Below are 18,906 nucleotides of genomic sequence, written 5' to 3' on the forward strand. Positions count from 1 at the left end.
CCACAACAATTATATCCAATGATACATATTGTATATAGACAGCTATTAAATTCGTAGAATGACAATGTCATTATTTTTAATAATTATTGAGAATTTCTCAAGATTGTAAACAAAAATACGTTTTCTGATTTGAAAAAAAAAAAAAGTTTATTTCGTATTTCTATTTACTCTAAACAAAAAATAATAATATTAATAGGTACAAAATCAGGGGCCCCCAATCACCATAAAGAAGCCGGGGCCCCGTCCGCAATTGCGGACTAGCGGTCCGGGCCAGTCCGACTCTGGCGATGGTGTGATTGTATTGATGTTTGCCATTGAGGCACAACAAATTGCTTATTACTGCAGTAATGCAGTATGATGTAAAAATGTAAGATAAGATATTATGAGATAAATTATAGTAGACTTATAGATTATATTTTATCATAGGTACTATGAGGTACCTACTATGTAGTTTATTAAGCAAGTTTCATTTGTACGTATAATTATCTCATATTGATTCGAACAAATCGCATTAAATTATAATCATATTTTGTTATCTTGGTAGATTATATACTTCACCTGTGTCAAAATATAACATGAGAGTTATGACTGAAAAATCCCACCAAAACATGAAAAATATCTCTACTCAACCTCTTTGTTGTAACATTCAACTGCGTGAGACATATAATAATTATCAAAAAAAAATATCCTATTAAATTGTTTCTTGTCCGAAAATGTATTGTTTATTTTAAATATATATAAATATATAATATACAGGCTGCAACAGAAAAACCTGATAATAATAAAAATGAAAACTGATACAAGTTAAACAAAAGAAAAAAATTATGAAAATTATTTGGATAATTAATGATTTAAGATTTATTTATGTCTGAAAATTCCTAAAAATAATATTTTGAACATAGTTATTACGTTTCGAATAAATTTATTCAAAAGTGTTGATATTTTCAAAAATTGTAAAAAAAAAACTATTCAACTTAAATAAACATTTTACCATCAAAATATTTTATTTTTTGTATTAAAAAAAATAAATATATATATTGGACTTGTAGCTCAATCGTCTTTAATTTACAACATTTTTAAAATATTTATTAGAAGTTAGAACAAAAGTTATTTCATTCGTCAAATAATTCTGTTACACCTTGTATTATGTATATAAACCAGCAATTAATTTATAATCATTTGTAATTTACAAGTAACGTGTGGCGATATGTGTATCAGATCAAATACAGAGTTCTAAACAATTAATTAAAGTGCACTTATTTTACAATATAATATTATATTTTAATAATTATAACGTAGTTTTATATCACTTTATATCTGCTGTAGACAGCCAGTAATTATATTATGTGTGCAAGTGTCAGTGTGTAACTCTACCTACTCCACTTTTACGGATGATATTTAATAAATTAACAATATTTATAAAATATCTCATAAATCTCGTCAGTGCATTTTAAACGTAGCAATTAAGAATCCCCAAACATTACTTTAACGTTCTAAAATATGTCACGTTTTGATGGGATAATGTAACATAAATATCGTCTATCCTTTATAGTGTTAAATAATAATTTTAAGTTATTGCAGCCATTTTTAATTTTAGAGATTATGATAGTTATATTAAGGCCATATTATAGAAACCATAATAGGTAGTATATAATATTTAATGGAATGAGCGTGTAAGTGTGTTGAATAAATAGCAGTTGATAATAATTGTATATACGCTATAAAGTCGGTACGCCGTCAATCGAAAAATGTGTTAAATGCGCTTCTACGCTGTATTAGTTTCTGTAATACCTAATAACATAATCGGTCTGAACTTTAAACCAATGTCTCATGTAGATTACATATAGTATATACCTAATTATTATTCTAATAATATGTACCAATTCGTAGAGTGTAGGTACTTACTTACATGATCTTTCTCGACCAATTTTATAATTTACGATGGTTGATATCATGCATTTTATGTTATATCCAATAATATAATGTGTATTACTGTTCTATGGTAAAACCTATACTAAAATCGAAATTTTTGTAAATTAAAAAACAAAAGACATTTCAATTATCATATTTTGTCTACTTAAAAAATGTAACGCACTAGCCACTGTCACTAAGTCACTGGCGGTGACTGGCGACTGCAGATATTTACTTATATACTTATAAGGAATTATTTAGGTACCTAGTTAAGTAATATTAAATTTTGATACATACTTATTATTTAGAGAGCCTAGATAATTATATATTAAGGCTCTCTATTACTATCTATAATCTATAAGTTATAAGTTTCAACTATATGTACAATTAACTTCCCCATAAATATTTTCTTTAGTGTATCCGACTATTATAATATAGGTGCCAATGCCCAGTTATATAACTTACTCAGTGGCGCAAATAGGGGGGGGGCTTAGCCCCCTCAAAATCACCCAAAGTCCCCTCAAAATATAATAGTATACCATTCTTAAAAGTATGAACCTATAAATTATAATTTAAAAAAAAATGTGTTGGGGCTTGAGCCTCCTAAACATTTTTCCTATTTGCGCCACTGTTACTTAGGTACACTGTACAGTGTACACTAATGGCATTTCTTATTTTTATAATTTCTCATTCTACCTATATAGCAAAATATTTTTCTGAAAATATTCGTATCTATTATAGTCTATAGACTATGGGTATAATATATAATATGCACAATTTTAATTTAACACCAATTAAAATTGTTTAGTTGAGACTGAAGGAATATAGAAAAATAATCTATAAATAGATAAATTGATAAATTGAATACCTATATCGGCTACCATATTCTGTGTACTATTCCAATTATACCTTAAAATGAATGATATTAATTATAATTAACAAACCATTTATAGTCTTAAATTATATCAATTCATAAATCAAAATGTTATATTGATAGGATACAGTTTATGACCTAGTGTGTTTTTGTACTTTGAACTTAAATTTGAAATAACATCAAGTCTACAACTATTAGGTATAGGTATAGTATAAACTGTAATGAATATTAAAAAAAAAGTCTAAATATTCAAATTAAAATATGCAGTTATAATAGGTATTGAAATGAAAAATTATTTAAGAGAAAATTATATTTTTTTAACTTTTAAAAATAATTTTTAGATAATATTTATTTGTTTGTGAAATAAACGTATATTTTAACATTATCAAGAGGTAAAAGTTACAAGTTATTAGTTTTAAAACCAACCGTATACTTCGATTTTTATTATATTAGTTAACAATCTATTATGTATATAGGTATAGATAATATAAAATATTATTTATTAGATTACATGATATACAACCTCGCCATCCCCTTGAGCTTAGACTAATAACTAATAAGTAATAACTAATAACTAATAACTGCTCTACGTAGAATATAGATACTTCCAAGTTCCGACACGGTTGAATTTAAGTTATTCATAAGGATAAAGTATACCTAATGACTAATACAAACTACTAAGAAAAATACATGCTTATTTTGTTTTTTTTTAATTTTGATTTTTATAGGTATATATTATTAGTAAATTAGTTGCTACAAATAGGAAATTTAATTAAGTGATTTTTTTTTAAAATTATTAATGCATTATTACACTATTAAAAATAAAAATGCATTGGTAAGAAATACGATGGTAAAATTGTTAATAGATATGTTCATAAATTGACATTGTAATACTTATCGTACATTATCTGTTATCAGTATCACTATCAAATATTCTATCTGGACTCTACAGTTTACTTAAATTAAAATTAAATGTTGAGTTCAGAAGCATGATTATACTGAGCAGTGGCGCCAAAGTTTTTAAAATGTGGTCAGGCAATTTCAAAACTTTGTGGCCTCAATATCTTAATTATTTATTATAGAAGTAGCCTAATATATGTTTAAGTACTTATAATTATAGCTTAAATATAATATACTCATGCTCATAATATAAAGTTATGATGAAAATGGCCCGACGTTTTACATGGTGCCACGACCTAATTATGTGTATTACTTACTGAGAAAAAAATCTGCGATGGACTATATAGCTGTTCTAAAGTATAGGTCGTACGGGGAAAATATACTATACTAAACTCATATCACGCGCCATGATGTAACAACAGTTAAAAACTTGCACTTATGTTTTATGTGTATTATGTATTGGATTTCTATAAAACTAAAAATTGGAAATGTGATTATAAAGAATATTTTATTTTTTAGATACTCGAGTAAAACAGTTTAGACACCACTGGTTCCTGGCATTGGTTTATTTTATATGTAATTCACGATTCACCTATTTCTTTTTATAGTTTAGAAAACATGATTTATGATACAATATACCACGGGGTTAGGAAAGAATTCGGATATATTATTGATTATTATTTATTGTCTATTGATATAATTATAAAAACAATAATTATTGTTGTCGTAACTCGTAATGTCATGTAAATGTGTAATAGGTACTTAACTACACGTGTAAGTAATTGTTGATAGATAAAGCTAGATAGCTTAAAGGTATACCTTTACAATTTTGAATTTATTATTAAATTATATCAATCCCTTTTGTGGGCCGCAAAATGTCGTGTTTATCCGTTATCGTGTATTTTATCTTGATTTTTTCTTTGTGGACAATTAAAATATAAGATGAACAAAAAAAATTAAAAATTATAAACTTTTATTTTTACATTAATTAGGTATTAAGTTAACAAGTGTATAATGGTGCATAATATTTTAACATTTTTTCCTGCGAATGTTGTAATAAACTATATAGAGAATTATACTTTTTATATGTTGTAACTTATAACCTTATAAGTTATAACGTACCGAAGTGGTTAATATACATATAGAGGATTTTTATTATTTTTCACTTCTATATAATATAATATCATTGCGACGTAGGTATATATGAATATATCGTACAGTATATACAATATACACTTAATGATAATATTAAAAAAATTGAGCTGCAGGTTACTTATACCTATACATTGGCCACATTGCAATATAAAGCCCGGCCGGGTCTTCTGCCCTATTTGTACCACTGATTGAACAATATAGGTACCTTCAACTATATAGTATATAATATGTGTATAGTGTACACGCCACCGCTGTAATATTAAATATAATAATTATATTTTGTTTTAATAAGTAAAACAAGAAGAAGGATAGATTAAGAAATATGAATATCTCATTGCATAATACTATATTTATCGTAATATTCAAATAACTACCTTAATTATTATTTAGTTATCTAATATTCATATAAATGTAGATTCCTAAAACACCTTAGCTACGATTTTAAGTTTTTAGACTTTTAAATTACAGTACGCATATAGCTAGTCCTACGAAAAAATTGTTTCCGGATTCTTTTAATGTAATTTCAATGTTGTCGTGCAGCGACATGTTACGTAGGAGGACCTGCTTTTTTATCCGATTTCGCCATTAGGATCGTTAAATTACGCGTCGGACGTTAGTCCGAATAATGGGTAAATGGGAAAGTAATAAGTACCTATTCCATATGCGTAGATACACCATACACCGCTTACTATGTTTAGTGCCTACATTGTACTTGTACCTAAGTGGAACAAACAAGATTTTTTAAGTGGGGGATGTTCCAAGAACTATGATCAAATTAAATATATTCCGATATAGAAATTACCAAAGTAAATTTACAACCATCCTATAGATAAAAAAATTTACCTAACCCAAAAAAATCAAAATCAAAATTGTAATTGAACCACCCCCTTTGGTGCTCAAATGGAAAATTGTACATGTATGCAATTATTATTTATTACAAACTAATAGAGAGTACTTTCATTATTTTACACTGTATTGTGTCGTTAAAGTAATAAAGTATAATATTCAACTTGTTCTATTACTATGTAGTAATAACAATAATTGTATAGCACTATAGCTTACTTGTTACCATTGTGCATTGAGTATAAATTGTACTACAATATATACTCAATAGTGTTACCAACACTTTGAGTGTAGTTACACACTTATGCATCAAAAGACTGCACGAGTGTCGAATCAATACAGTATAATATTATGCGAAATGCGAATGCTCCTTGGACCTTAGTGAGAATAATTTATTAGTATTGTTTGTTATTCCTGCATTGGGCTGCGTAATTATGTACCTAAGTCATAATCATCGTGACGATTAATTAATTAATAAATAATAATTAGGATTTAGGAAAGTTAAACAGTTTACGAGTTACAGTTGGACGAGAGCACATCATTAATCAGCACTCTGGCACTCGGCAAATATAATTAAATAATAAATTAGGACATTTTAATTTTTAACAGTGGTCAGTGTTCTAATTGGTTATACTACTTATACTATACTATATTATATTATATTGTTTTAGAAAAACAACAATGTAACGCTCGTGTGTCATAGTTGTTTATTCATTATTTTAATATTTACATGTGCCATGTGGTCATGCTGGTGATATTATAGAGTGGTTTAATTATAACGTTTCGCGTCATCCTCTCCGTCTGTATATAGTCACTGACCTCCGCTTTCATAAACGCTCATTAAGGTTTTAATTTATAGGTTATCGTTATCCCCGATTTATACTTAATAGAGATTTCATGTTTCATATAATAGCTGCAGCCTGCAGGAATAGTCTTGCGCATTCAAGGTGCAAATTTGCATTGGTTAAAAATTTGCGCCGCAAATATTTCTTGCGGCGCAAGCGATCCATAGGCCAACGGATAGCGTGCGTGCACACCAAATCTTACGTGACGCACAACTAGTGTGGACGCAGCTTTAAGCACAACTCGTCAACACGCATCACGGCATCACGCAAGACGTTACACGGAATAGGTATTTTTATTGCTGGACTAAGAATTTATGGCAGATCTAGGCGTTATTATTTTTTTTTGGGGGAGGGGGTGTTATTAATGGTTATAAATCCTTATTATGGGTGTTGGAACTCGAAGTCGACGCATTTTTAGTACAAAATTTACCTCGTAGGGAAACTCACGTCTTAGATAGTCAGATATCATTAGTTTTTTTTTAATTTGAATTAGGAAGTATTTATACAGATCACATTACTATATTAAACTCTAAATTTTAAAGGCTGGGTACCTAGTACCTACCTATTTTCAAAAGTTTTAATAAACGTCTAAATAATCTTAAACGTTCTATTATATCGATATGCATTTTCCTATTGTTATTTATAGTTAATCAATAAATTGGAATTCAATGCGACCTGAATACAATTTTCCTCATTCAAATAAAAAACAAATTATAAAAATCCAACTATAATAATCTATGAGGCGTGATAGTTATTCCTGCAGTCGTTTATGGGCTGTCAAAATTGAATTTTACTTTGCGGCCAGCGAGTTGTTTGGACACCACTCAACGTAAGTAGGTACCTACATTTCCAGAATTGTTGCTCCTTATTGGCAGGAGTTTCTCATTATAATTCAGAGATTGCTGTTCTGACAAGTGTTTTGGTTTAAATAGATATACCTAACTGTATAAGTAAAAGTTAGCAGGTAACCATAATAATATACACCTGATTCTTAATTACATTTTATTTTCTCGATATTACTATATTAGTACCTATAATCTTAGTGTAATAAATCAATTAATGGTTTTACCTATATTAGAAAACAAAATTCAATCGCCTTGTAAAATTTCCTAAGAAAATTGGAGAAATAATATGCCTGAGGGCGTTGGGCCCTTAGCCCTCCCCCCGATCCGTCCCTGAGTACATATACTTAGGTACTTAGGTACTATACTTCAATACTCCATTAGACCATAATAATATAAAATCGATATTTGATCGAATAATTCTGCGATTATTTTGAACTATACGCATACCACCTATACGGCTATACCCATAGCCAATGATTTTTGACAGACGAAAATTCAAAACAGATATTTGTTTGTTGGAAATCGTAGGTATATGAGCATATGACATGTCAAATGGTATACCTATGTCCTATACATAAAAATAACGAATTATTTGTCAGCGACGTGGCGATGTTGAGGTGACGATAAACAAGTCGCGGCGTGACGACGTAGTAAAATTTTAATTTAAAAGCAGTGAGTTCAGAGTTGTAACTTATATAGACTAGGTACCGCTAGGCTCATTTCATAATATTAATATTATACAGGCAATTGGATTTTAGGGTGTGCGACTGCACACCCTTGTATCCCCTCCCGACTAGTGCCGAGTGCCATACCTGAGGCCAATCGCCAATGTGAAATAACGTAACGATTATAAATATATTCTATTCCATAGCGTGTTGTATTATTAAATTAATTATTATAATTAATATTAGGTACCTATATAGTTGTATGGTATTCACCTGTCCACTTTGTCAGTGTCTGGGTAGAAACTCGAAGGGCATTCAACATTCGCCACTTCCACACGCTGGGGCAATTGTGATTTGACATTTGTGATAGAACAATTTTGGACCGCTCGCGATAACCATAATTATATTTGCTCGAGGTCACACTGTTTCCATGTGTTTTTTCCATATATTTTTTTCCCTACGGTTTTGATAAAAACAATAATTATCTCTTTAGTATCGCAAATACATGTTTTCGTCCTTTTCGACACTGCGCTCCCGTCTGTCCGAACGTCGGTAAAATTTATGTATTTTTTTTCGTTTTTACCTGTTTCTAACCTACAGTCAAAATTTCGCCATTAAACAGAATCCAGCTAGGGTGGTGTTCCACTTCTAAGGTAAGCACAGTTCGTTAAAATAATATTGATTCTTATAAGCAGCGGACGCCGGATAGTCACGATTTGTGAACGTCGCTGTGATCAACGTTTATCGCTGGGGGGGCACCTGTTAGGCTGTAAGTGAGGTGAACGTAAGACATTTTTAATCTTCCTCTTATACATTTTGACATCGATGTATTTTGCCAGGATGCCTTGAAATCTTTAGATACGAAAATACTAAAGATCTACTTACCGCCCACTCATATAAAAATAACTATTTCACTGTACTAAATTATATTTAATATTGGTATTAAATCATCCATGTCATTTGTCATAATTAAACCCAACATTTGGCACCTATCAGTCCTAGTTGATATGAAAATATGTTAATGAAAACAATGTTTTGTGCTCACATTGTCATAGGCTCATTAGCCTATATTATAACTTATAAAAGGGATCCAAAGTTAACATAATATCTACAAAATATAAGACAAAAAAAATAATTTTGAATTTAGTATTCTAAGGAAAACTTAGGGGCAAACTTAAATTTACTTTTGGGGATTGTAGGTAGAAAAGTACCCTTTGATCACCTAATTTGTACAAATGCATAATTTTATAATACTTAATTTTTAATGTTTGTAGAAAGGTATCTCCTCAAATGAAGAGCTGATACAAAAAATTGCACTTTCATTATAATAAATATCTTAAAATAAATAATATTTATTCATCACCAGTTGTTATGTAATTTTTTGACATACAATGTAGGGCACATTCTTGTTATTGTATTTATTTAATTCAAATAATAATCAAATACAAAGTGATATTAACTACCTGCTTATTTTTGACAAAATGTTTGGTAGGAACTTTTAACTATATTAGAAAATACTACGTATGTTTTAATACTAAGTAGGAAATAAGAATAGATTAAGTGGTTAAATTCTGACAATGTTATATTGTTAAATACTTATTTGTACAATGTTCAAGGTCAATTCAATGAAACTTAAATTCAGGATCCTTTATGTTATGTATTTGAGTGTTTTGAGTGTTAACTAAAAGTGCAATGTGAGGATGACATATTATATAGGAAAATACACACAACTTTTATTATTATTCAGTAATATTAATTGTTTCATATTGTAATCTTTTAAAATTGTTGTTGTGCACCACCTATATTTATTAATATACCTTCATCATTTAAAAGATTCCTAGTGACATGCGTAAGTTTATTCGTAGACAATATAATAAACAATAAATGTAATATAGAATTTCAAAAAATATTTTAGAAAATAGCTATTCTTTGAACTTATCATTTAAATGTCAAGTGTATTATTATCTATGACAGTCATTTGAGCACGTGATTAGATAATATTTGTTGAAATAACAATTAGATTAAAAAACAATTGAATTTAAATTAAAATTTTTAAAATTATTTTTTATTAAATTGAAATTTGAAAGTTGAATCAAAAAATGCTTTTAACATAATATAAAGTATCATTAAATGTTCAGTATAAATTTAAAAAATGGCGCCTTGCTGCCTTTATAACATAATTATATAATGCCCTTTGATCTTTATTTGTATGAGCTGATAAGATAAATATTAGTCTGATACATCAAAAACGTTACCATTAGCAGCTTTCATTCTTTAGCTTATAGCTCTCTGTGCTACATGTTTCAATTACATACATTTGGTTATTTTTTATATATTATGCAAATAATAGTATTTTTCAAAACACCAGGGTAGGTAGTTAAGAAATAGATTAATTTTGTATTAAGTTTTTTTCTAATGTTTATGTAGTTAAAATGTTTGAGAAAAAATTAATTTTCAGGGACAGCGTCAGCTGGTAAAGTGGTGTGCAACAGGAAACGCTTGGCGTACAGTGAATTGGCAATCTGGACTAAACGTAGATCCACCGTGGCGTTGCTGACATTGTGATTGAGCGTTACACTGTTGAATAAAATATCACTACAAAGCTGCCTCGTAAGTACTATATTTCCTCGTAGTAAAAAAAAATATAGTAGTTTTTTTTTATTATACAATATAGTTGTATTTTATTACAATATTAACAAAAATATATTTTTATTGGACACTAAATATTTTATAATTATTAATTTTCTTGAATGAATGGTATCATTTCTTATTCAATAAATCTGTACCTAAATTGTATTGATAATTTATTTAAAACAAATTATGTATTTTCATTAATACAGTTCTTATGTTATTCATATTTATTTATTTTAAAATAATAAAATCTATTAGGTATTTGCTTGTTTAATATTTTTTAGTACCTATGATTAACTCTTTTATTTAGTAACATGATATGAAATAACTACACAATGATTAAACACGTTTTTTTTATACCTAATTAAAATTAAAATTATAAGATAAACTTTAAGTGTTAAAAATGAAATACATGTTACTTACTTACTATGTTAGAGTAAAATATTTTTAAATGGTTTAAATTTTGTAATGTGCTTTGAAAATTTAATTGTATTACCTATGTTGAATTTAATTATTGTTATAAATCCCAATACATCAAATAAATCAATTTATTCTATTCTATATTGTTTTTATGACTAATAAGTTATGTTAAGTATCTTAGTAAGACTTAATAGAGATAAAAGTAATTAGTATTCATAGGCGGTATATCTCGTTACTATTTAATTTTTTAGATAAAGTAATATGATGTGTCTAAAGAAGTAAATGAAATTAAATATTTGATAGCAAATTGTTATCTAATTTGCACTTTAAACTTTTTTTATGATGTTCATTGTGTTTTGACAAAAAAAATTTATTCATTTAAATTGATATTCTAAATTTATAAATTGCCTATCATGTGCTTACAACAGTTGTATGACACATATTATGTTAAATTGTAATATTTAAAAAAATGTAGTTTTTAATATTAATCTTTTAAAAAACAAAAATTATGTAGGTACGTGTAAATATTTGTATGAATTTTATTCTTATGTTTTAAATTAAATTTAGTTGCCTAATATGTCTTAATCCATTGAGCTAAAATACTTATAAATTATACGGTATTCGTTTAGTATGTGACCTACCGTATTGGGTATTCATTTAGTATGTGATCTACGGGACCAATATTAATTTAAAAATATTAAAATATTAAAAATCATAAAATGATGTTAATAATTATTTAATTAATACATTAGTAATACCTACAATATACAAATATAAAATAATACAGGATTACATTTAACAATGTCAAAATTAGTTTAAAAAAATGAATGAATACACAGGTATGTTAGAACTATTTAAAAAATTTCATAAAACTATGTTATTATAAAAAAAAAATAATTTAATTTTTAATATATTTTTAGAAATAAACTTTTTGTATATTACTTAAATTTAAAAAATTCATCTTACCTGTTAAAAGATCAGTACCCGTACGTTGCCCGTACATAATATAGATAATCATCTTGGTAGGTCACATACTAAACTCGATTTTCACTCGGTAGGTCACATACTAAACAAATACCAATTATACTATTTTTATTGATTGTGTTTTGTTAAATATTTATATAAATTATAATAACATATTCATATTATATTTATTTACTTGATAAATTAATCTTAGTAAATAATAGTTGAAATTTTAAATGAAGTTTTTTTAGTGTTAATCAAATAATTTTTGTTTACAGTTTACCTTTTCAGTTCACTAACATTTTCGGTGATTAAATATAGTATCTAAGACACTAGTTGTATTGTACAAGCGAAATAAGCATGAGAATTTGTGGACTTGAAGAACAAATTCATGTCATTGATAATAAAGTGACTGTTGAAGAAATTATAAAGGATATAGTTAGAACAAAGGTAGTTATTGTTTATTGTTATAATTTATACTTAATTACTTTGTGATACCTTCACTTAATGTTATATAATTACATATACCTTTTACTATTTTTTTTTTAGGAAATATCAGATCCATTTTATATATTTGATGTTGGTGATCTTGTGCATAAAGCAAGAATATGGCAGCAAAAGTTACCACGGGTAAAACCTTTTTATGGTGAGTTTGAATGAATATTTTATTTATTTATATTTTCATATTACATATATAAGGTGAAAGTAAAATTTATTTATTTCGACTTAACAATGAGTATTAATTTCAAATAGTATTTTAAGTTATGTTTAGTCCATTTGTTATTTATTCGTTTAATTTACATGACAATTTTTCCAAAAATGATAATATTGTGTCTAATGATCAAAATTTATCATATGTAATTAAAAAAAACATTTTTTTTTTTGTAGATAATATTGAACTTGTTGCTTTGCTTTTCTATTGTATAGTAATGAATTTATTACTTTTTATTGGGGTTTTCAACAAATTAGGTATTTGTGTTGTGTTTTTTCAATGAATTAAAAAAACTTATTGATATTAAGTTGGTATTCTATTTAGTCAAAATATTAAATATATTAAATTTTATATGGCAAAATGTCATCTTCATTTATCAAATTTTAGTCGGCAGATCATAAACAGTTTGTGTAAATATTACAGTTACTGTAAATATTAATTTTACTATGTTAAACAATTGTCCAATTCAAAGATTCGTCTGTGCGTTATTATCATTTGTTTTTATTAAAAAATTTTAGTGTCTTAATATAGTAGCAATATTGTGTTTTGTCATTTGTGGGTGATTTAGTACTCATTTTGTAATTAATTGAACTAATAACTATTAAATTATGTAGAAATAATTAAATCAAATTCTAATAAGCAGTGATACCTAACCATATGAATCAATGTGATCAATATATTTATAAGTCCATTTTCAATAGAAAATAATACCATAATTTTTCTTGTAAAACTGACCATAAAAAATATGTATTAAATATATCAGATTTAGGAGTTGTTTTTCGTTCAGATTTGTCATTTGGACTCCGCATAGATTCAATATATATAAAAACTAGAATCAAGAATCTCAGGTTTTTTGATGAAAAATAACTAAAGGATATTCAAGACGAGAAGTACTTATTTGTTTTATACATGAGTTTTTCAAGTCAGTATTAGGATTTGGCTCTATTGTACGGAAATTCTCTTCAGGTCAGTTTCTGAAACTGTAGAAAAAATTTATCATTGTTTTTACAGTAGGTATTTTGAAAAGTTAATATTAGGGTCAGGTTCTTAATAATATAATTTTCGGTATCTGTAGTCTGTTTTTACAAGTACAAGGAAATGTAGAAACTTTTTTCTATTATAGGTAGCTTTAAAATTGTAAGACATTTGTATACTTGTGTGTTCATATATTATATTGTTCTTAAATATTCTTATGTATCTTGTATATTATGTTCTTGTTTGTTCATTAAAATAATCTTCTAGAACAGAAAATACTAAATAGGAATATCTATAGACTATAGAGTACATCTATGCATATAAGTTAAAGTCTTATGCCATATGTTTTAACCATGAATCTAAAAATATCTTATTGGTCTTTATTAAAATACATTGTTGAATATTAATTAGTACTTGTAAAATATATTAGAATAATTAAAATTTTTGAACTGAGCTATTCATCAAATAGTACAAACTTTTAAGAATTTAATTATATTATTATTAATTTATATTTGAATAGGTAGTTTGATGTACAATCATGTTTTAAATATTTTATAGATAGTTATTATTTATTATTTAAATTATTATTATCGGAGTAAAATTGTTTTCAATTTTTGTGTATTTTATAGTTAAGTTAAAGAAAAAACTGTTATATTAATAATTTGGTATATTATGAGGGATTAATTGCGTAAAGTAAACAGTAGGTTAGGTAGTGTGAAATCTTCAAAAAATTGAACACGAAAACAGTATATAATTTAACACTTTGACCGCCCCGGCCGCCGGCGGTCACACGATTATGCATCATCTGTACGCCAAGTATATTTTTCAGTGTCATTCCAAATTTGTATATTATACTATGTATTTGAAAAAAAGTTTAAAAATATAAAAAAAATTTTAAAAATACATTTATTACATCAAAACATTTGTAATGATTCCCGCTACGCCACGGCACTTTTTTGGGTGCATTATTGTAGCGCTATGGAAATGTTAATAATATAAAACCATATTCATTTATGGCCGCCGGCGGTCATGTGGCGTAGAAGTAATGATCAACTGTGGCCACCGGCCACAAAAACATACAATTTGAAATTTACAAATGACCGCCGGTGGCCACATGGCAGTCAACGTGTTAATATATTATCATGTTAGTATAATTAGGCATACTATGTAATTTTATTTCTTGTAATCTAGATGGATAAAAGATATTAAGTCAAAAACTATTTAAGATGTGATAAAAGATGAATAAAAAAAAAATTATCTAGATAATTAATTATTTTGCATACTGTTATATTTTCCACTTACTTATCATACATTAAAAGTAAGACTACTAGGTCAAGACCATTTTACAGTCATTATTATTATGATTTTTTTAACACAAAATAAATGTAATTATTTAGATAATGTCTGGACACTGGTTACAGGACATAAAATTTTGCAATCTTAAAATAGTGGTTAAGTAAACAGACTTTATACTTGGATGTCGTTTATTATTGGGCACAATTTTTGTTGATGCTTAAACGTTAAACTATATAGTCTGAGATAAGAAAAAGGTTAAACTGAATATTTAGTTAATTATTTAATGAAATTAATTAAAAATATGTATATAAATATATAACATTTTAAATTATACTTATATTATAATACATTATTAATTTTCATTGTGCTATTATTTACATTTAAAATTTAATATTATAATATTCTACTTGTATATTGTGTATGTAACTGATTTGAAAATACATTACAGCTGTGAAATGCAACGACAATTCCCTTGTGCTAGAAACGTTGGCTGCGTTTGGAACGAATTTCGATTGTGCTTCCAAAGTAAGGATTTAAAAAAAAAAATATATTTATATATATTTATTCTAGGTAATAATATATATATTCTATGATTACATTTTTTTCATTAAGGCCGAGATAAAAAAAGTTTTGGACTTGGGAGTGAATCCATCTCGTATAATATTCGCTAATCCAGCCAAAATGACCTCACATATTAAGTATGCCATGAGCCAATGCGTTGATCTGACAACATTTGATAATGAACTGGAACTGTACAAAATTAAATCTATTCATCCATCCTGCAAGTAAGTTAATAATAGCTAACTCAAGGTACAAAGTTAATATTTTGTTGGTGGTTTTAGCTTAGTTATACGAATTCGTTGTGATGCAACTGAAACTCAGTGTCCACTTGGTATCAAATATGGCTGTGATCCTCTAACCGAAGCACCAGCATTAATGTCATTGGCCCGTGATTTGGGTTTGTCTATAGTGGGAGTAAGCTTTCATGTTGGTTCAGGATGCAATGAACCAGCTGCTTTTCGAAGAGCAATTGCTGCTTCAGCAGCTATTTTTCGACTTGCCCAGCAGTTAGGTTTTATGAATATGTACCTTTTGAACATTGGAGGAGGATTTCCTGGAAATAAAAGCACTTCGTTGGACAAAGTATGCTTCTTGTTAAATAAGCAATCTTTAGTTTTTATCTTAAATTATTATATAACCTCATTTTTTAGATTGCAGACATAGTGAACGATGCACTTAATGAATGGTTCCCTCCAAACAATGGTGTTACCATCATAGCAGAACCAGGTAGATTCTTTGTGGCTTCAGCATTTACTCTCTCTACAAAAATTCATTCTATTAAAAAACGTTCAAATGATGAAAATCACATCATGTATTTTATTAATGATGGAGTGTATGGTTCTTTCAATAGTATTCTTTATGATCATTCAGTTGTTGTACCCAAACCTTTGAACGTGAGTCAGATAACATTGAATCATTAGTTGTTTGGTTTTAGTATTAACTTAATATGTTAACATTATTATAGGATTATCCAATGAGTCCAGTTTGTCAAAGTTCCATCTGGGGACCTACTTGTGATGGTTTGGATCAAGTAGTTGATTTGGTGAATTTGCCACTGATGAGAATGGGTGATTGGATTACTTTTGATGATATGGGAGCTTATACAATACCTGTAGCTAGCACATTTAATGGATTCCCACTTCCCAAGGTCTTTGCTGTTGCCAATCGAAGAATTTGGTAAGTTTCAATGTTGTAGTCGTAAAGAGTATAATGTAGTTTGTTTTTTTAACATGCAACAATTTCTTTAGGCAAAAGTTGAAAAATTTAATGCCAATATCTGAGGACCATTTTACAACTGTGCCCATTGTTGCAACTATCAAAATGGTACGTTCAGTATCCAGTGATGATGATGAATGGGATGAAAATGATTTGGATTATACCCAACGATATCCATGTCTTCATCTGAAGAATTCGTTTTCTATGCCCGAAGCATGAGTTTTTTGCTTGTATAATGAAATAACTTAGTCTCCATTTTATTATATTTAAAATTAGATATAAGTTTTTGTTAGCATCAATTGAATTGAGTAAAGAGGCAGCTCCCTATAACTATAAACATAATATAATAAATTCTAATCCTTTTAATTTATTCTTTACCATAGTTTAAAATTTGTTGTTCTTTTAACTATGATTTTATTTATTGGAGTGTTGCATTATGTAATATCTGATATTTAAAATACATTATGATAATTTAACATCACTATTTGTTTAACTAACAACTAGTATTAGACAACTGACCAACTATTGTTATTTGACAAATATAGAAAAATTGTGGTAACTGAATCTATTTGTCACATTTTACATTTACATGATTTTGTTAAATATTCGTACTGCACAAAATATCATATAATATTCTTAGGGTCCTGGATTAAATTATTGACTAAAGTTAATTTTGCACATTGAATTATTTCAAATCAAAACAATGGAATATTGCATTGTTGGGTGAAGCTAATTTTGCTTGTTTTTGATGAAAATATCCAAGACTAACAAAATACACATCTGATATTAAAATAATTTCAGCGAGCTTTTTTAAAACTCGCATCACCCTGAAAAAAATGTTTATACGTACATATAAACATATTGTATTATTCTGCTACTGACACTAAGTATTTTTTTTTTAAATTGATTATAACATTTTGAAAGGTAACCCGAAAAAGGTTATACTAGGTTACTATAATGGATGTGTTATATTTGAATTTAATAATATAACCATTGCATATGAAAATGATACTGAGCAGAGCATGAAATATGTCCAGGATCTGATTCAGACATAAGCAATTCATTAATTACACCTACAGAATAGTGATTGTGTATTTGTAGTTTGATCTGCAATTTCAGGCATTATACCTTGTAATATCATTTATGTCTGAGTGTCTAATAAAAAATTGACTGATTTTTTAAAATAATATATTAACTGTCATTATAACAACTTATAATTACTTACATTTTCAAGTTTTATATATCAAATATATATTGTGTACCTACCCACTCACCTAGTGGTGCAACTAGGGCTAAAATGCTGGGGGTCTGTAGCCCCCACCTGATATTACATACAGTGGCGTGGCGAACTTTAAATCATATGGAAGTGAACAAATTATTTATGACCTACCCCACCCTTCTCTAACTGATATATACGATACTCATATGCTCAAATAAGGTGGTGATGTAGCACCCAAAATAAAGTTCAAAGACTGACCGTGTATGTGGGCTTGAGGTTATGACCCACCACCACCCCCCAGAAACCAGAAGCAATTGCTTCTGAAAAACATGATTCACTACGGCACTGATTACATAAAAGTAACCCCACAGCCCCATATATATCCTCTTAAAAATATAAAAAAAACCACACAAAAAGATAAATATTTATTTACTCAAGTTTAATTTTTCACAATAATTCTGTGGTAATCAGAATTAAAATCCCCAGACTACACTATAAGTTTAATGTTTATATTACTCACAGCCACATGAAAATGATTGAGAAAATATTTTTTAAAAACTAATTAGTGTTATTGTACATTATTAATATTTGATCAATGATTTTTAAAATGTTTTTACTTAATAGTTAATCCAGCGCGACGAAAGTGGCGCGAAGCTAAGTAAAAAAAATGGCGGAGTAGTCACTAACGTATAATAACAGGAAACGGAGTTGTAACATTGAAATACCGTGCTAATTTTTGTTAATCCATCGGCCAGCTCTACAGGGCAAACGGCTGAACATATAAAGTCGTATAAGGTATCAATCGATCTGTACATCAGAAACATTGTGCAGATGGGAACCGAGGAACTCGCAAGCTCATTGGTTAGATGGTTTATA

General features: G+C 27.8%; 1 protein-coding gene across 3 annotated transcripts in view; it reads left to right on the forward strand.

The window, feature by feature from the left end:
• Positions 1-17,399, forward strand: part of LOC100167299 (ornithine decarboxylase 1) — a 24,600-nt gene extending 7,201 nt beyond the window's left edge. The window contains exons 1-10 of one of the 3 annotated variants that reach the window (XM_003241382.2): positions 8,419-8,691; positions 10,497-10,648; positions 12,331-12,502; positions 12,602-12,698; positions 15,484-15,560; positions 15,648-15,820; positions 15,878-16,178; positions 16,247-16,489; positions 16,561-16,772; positions 16,844-17,375. In XM_003241382.2, the coding sequence (XP_003241430.1) occupies positions 12,413-12,502; positions 12,602-12,698; positions 15,484-15,560; positions 15,648-15,820; positions 15,878-16,178; positions 16,247-16,489; positions 16,561-16,772; positions 16,844-17,030 (1,380 nt within the window). In that variant the 5' untranslated portion in view covers positions 8,419-8,691; positions 10,497-10,648; positions 12,331-12,412 and the 3' untranslated portion in view covers positions 17,031-17,375. Of the gene's footprint in view, positions 1-8,418; positions 8,692-10,249; positions 10,408-10,496; positions 10,649-12,330; positions 12,503-12,601; positions 12,699-15,483; positions 15,561-15,647; positions 15,821-15,877; positions 16,179-16,246; positions 16,490-16,560; positions 16,773-16,843 lie in introns of those variants that run through there. The other 2 variants (XM_001946038.5, XM_008180243.1) reach the window with 2 other exon arrangements.
• The last annotated feature ends 1,507 nt before the right edge of the window (positions 17,400-18,906 follow it).

Source organism: Acyrthosiphon pisum, chromosome A2 (assembly GCF_005508785.2).
Source record: "Acyrthosiphon pisum isolate AL4f chromosome A2, pea_aphid_22Mar2018_4r6ur, whole genome shotgun sequence".
NCBI lineage: Eukaryota > Metazoa > Arthropoda > Insecta > Hemiptera > Aphididae > Acyrthosiphon > Acyrthosiphon pisum.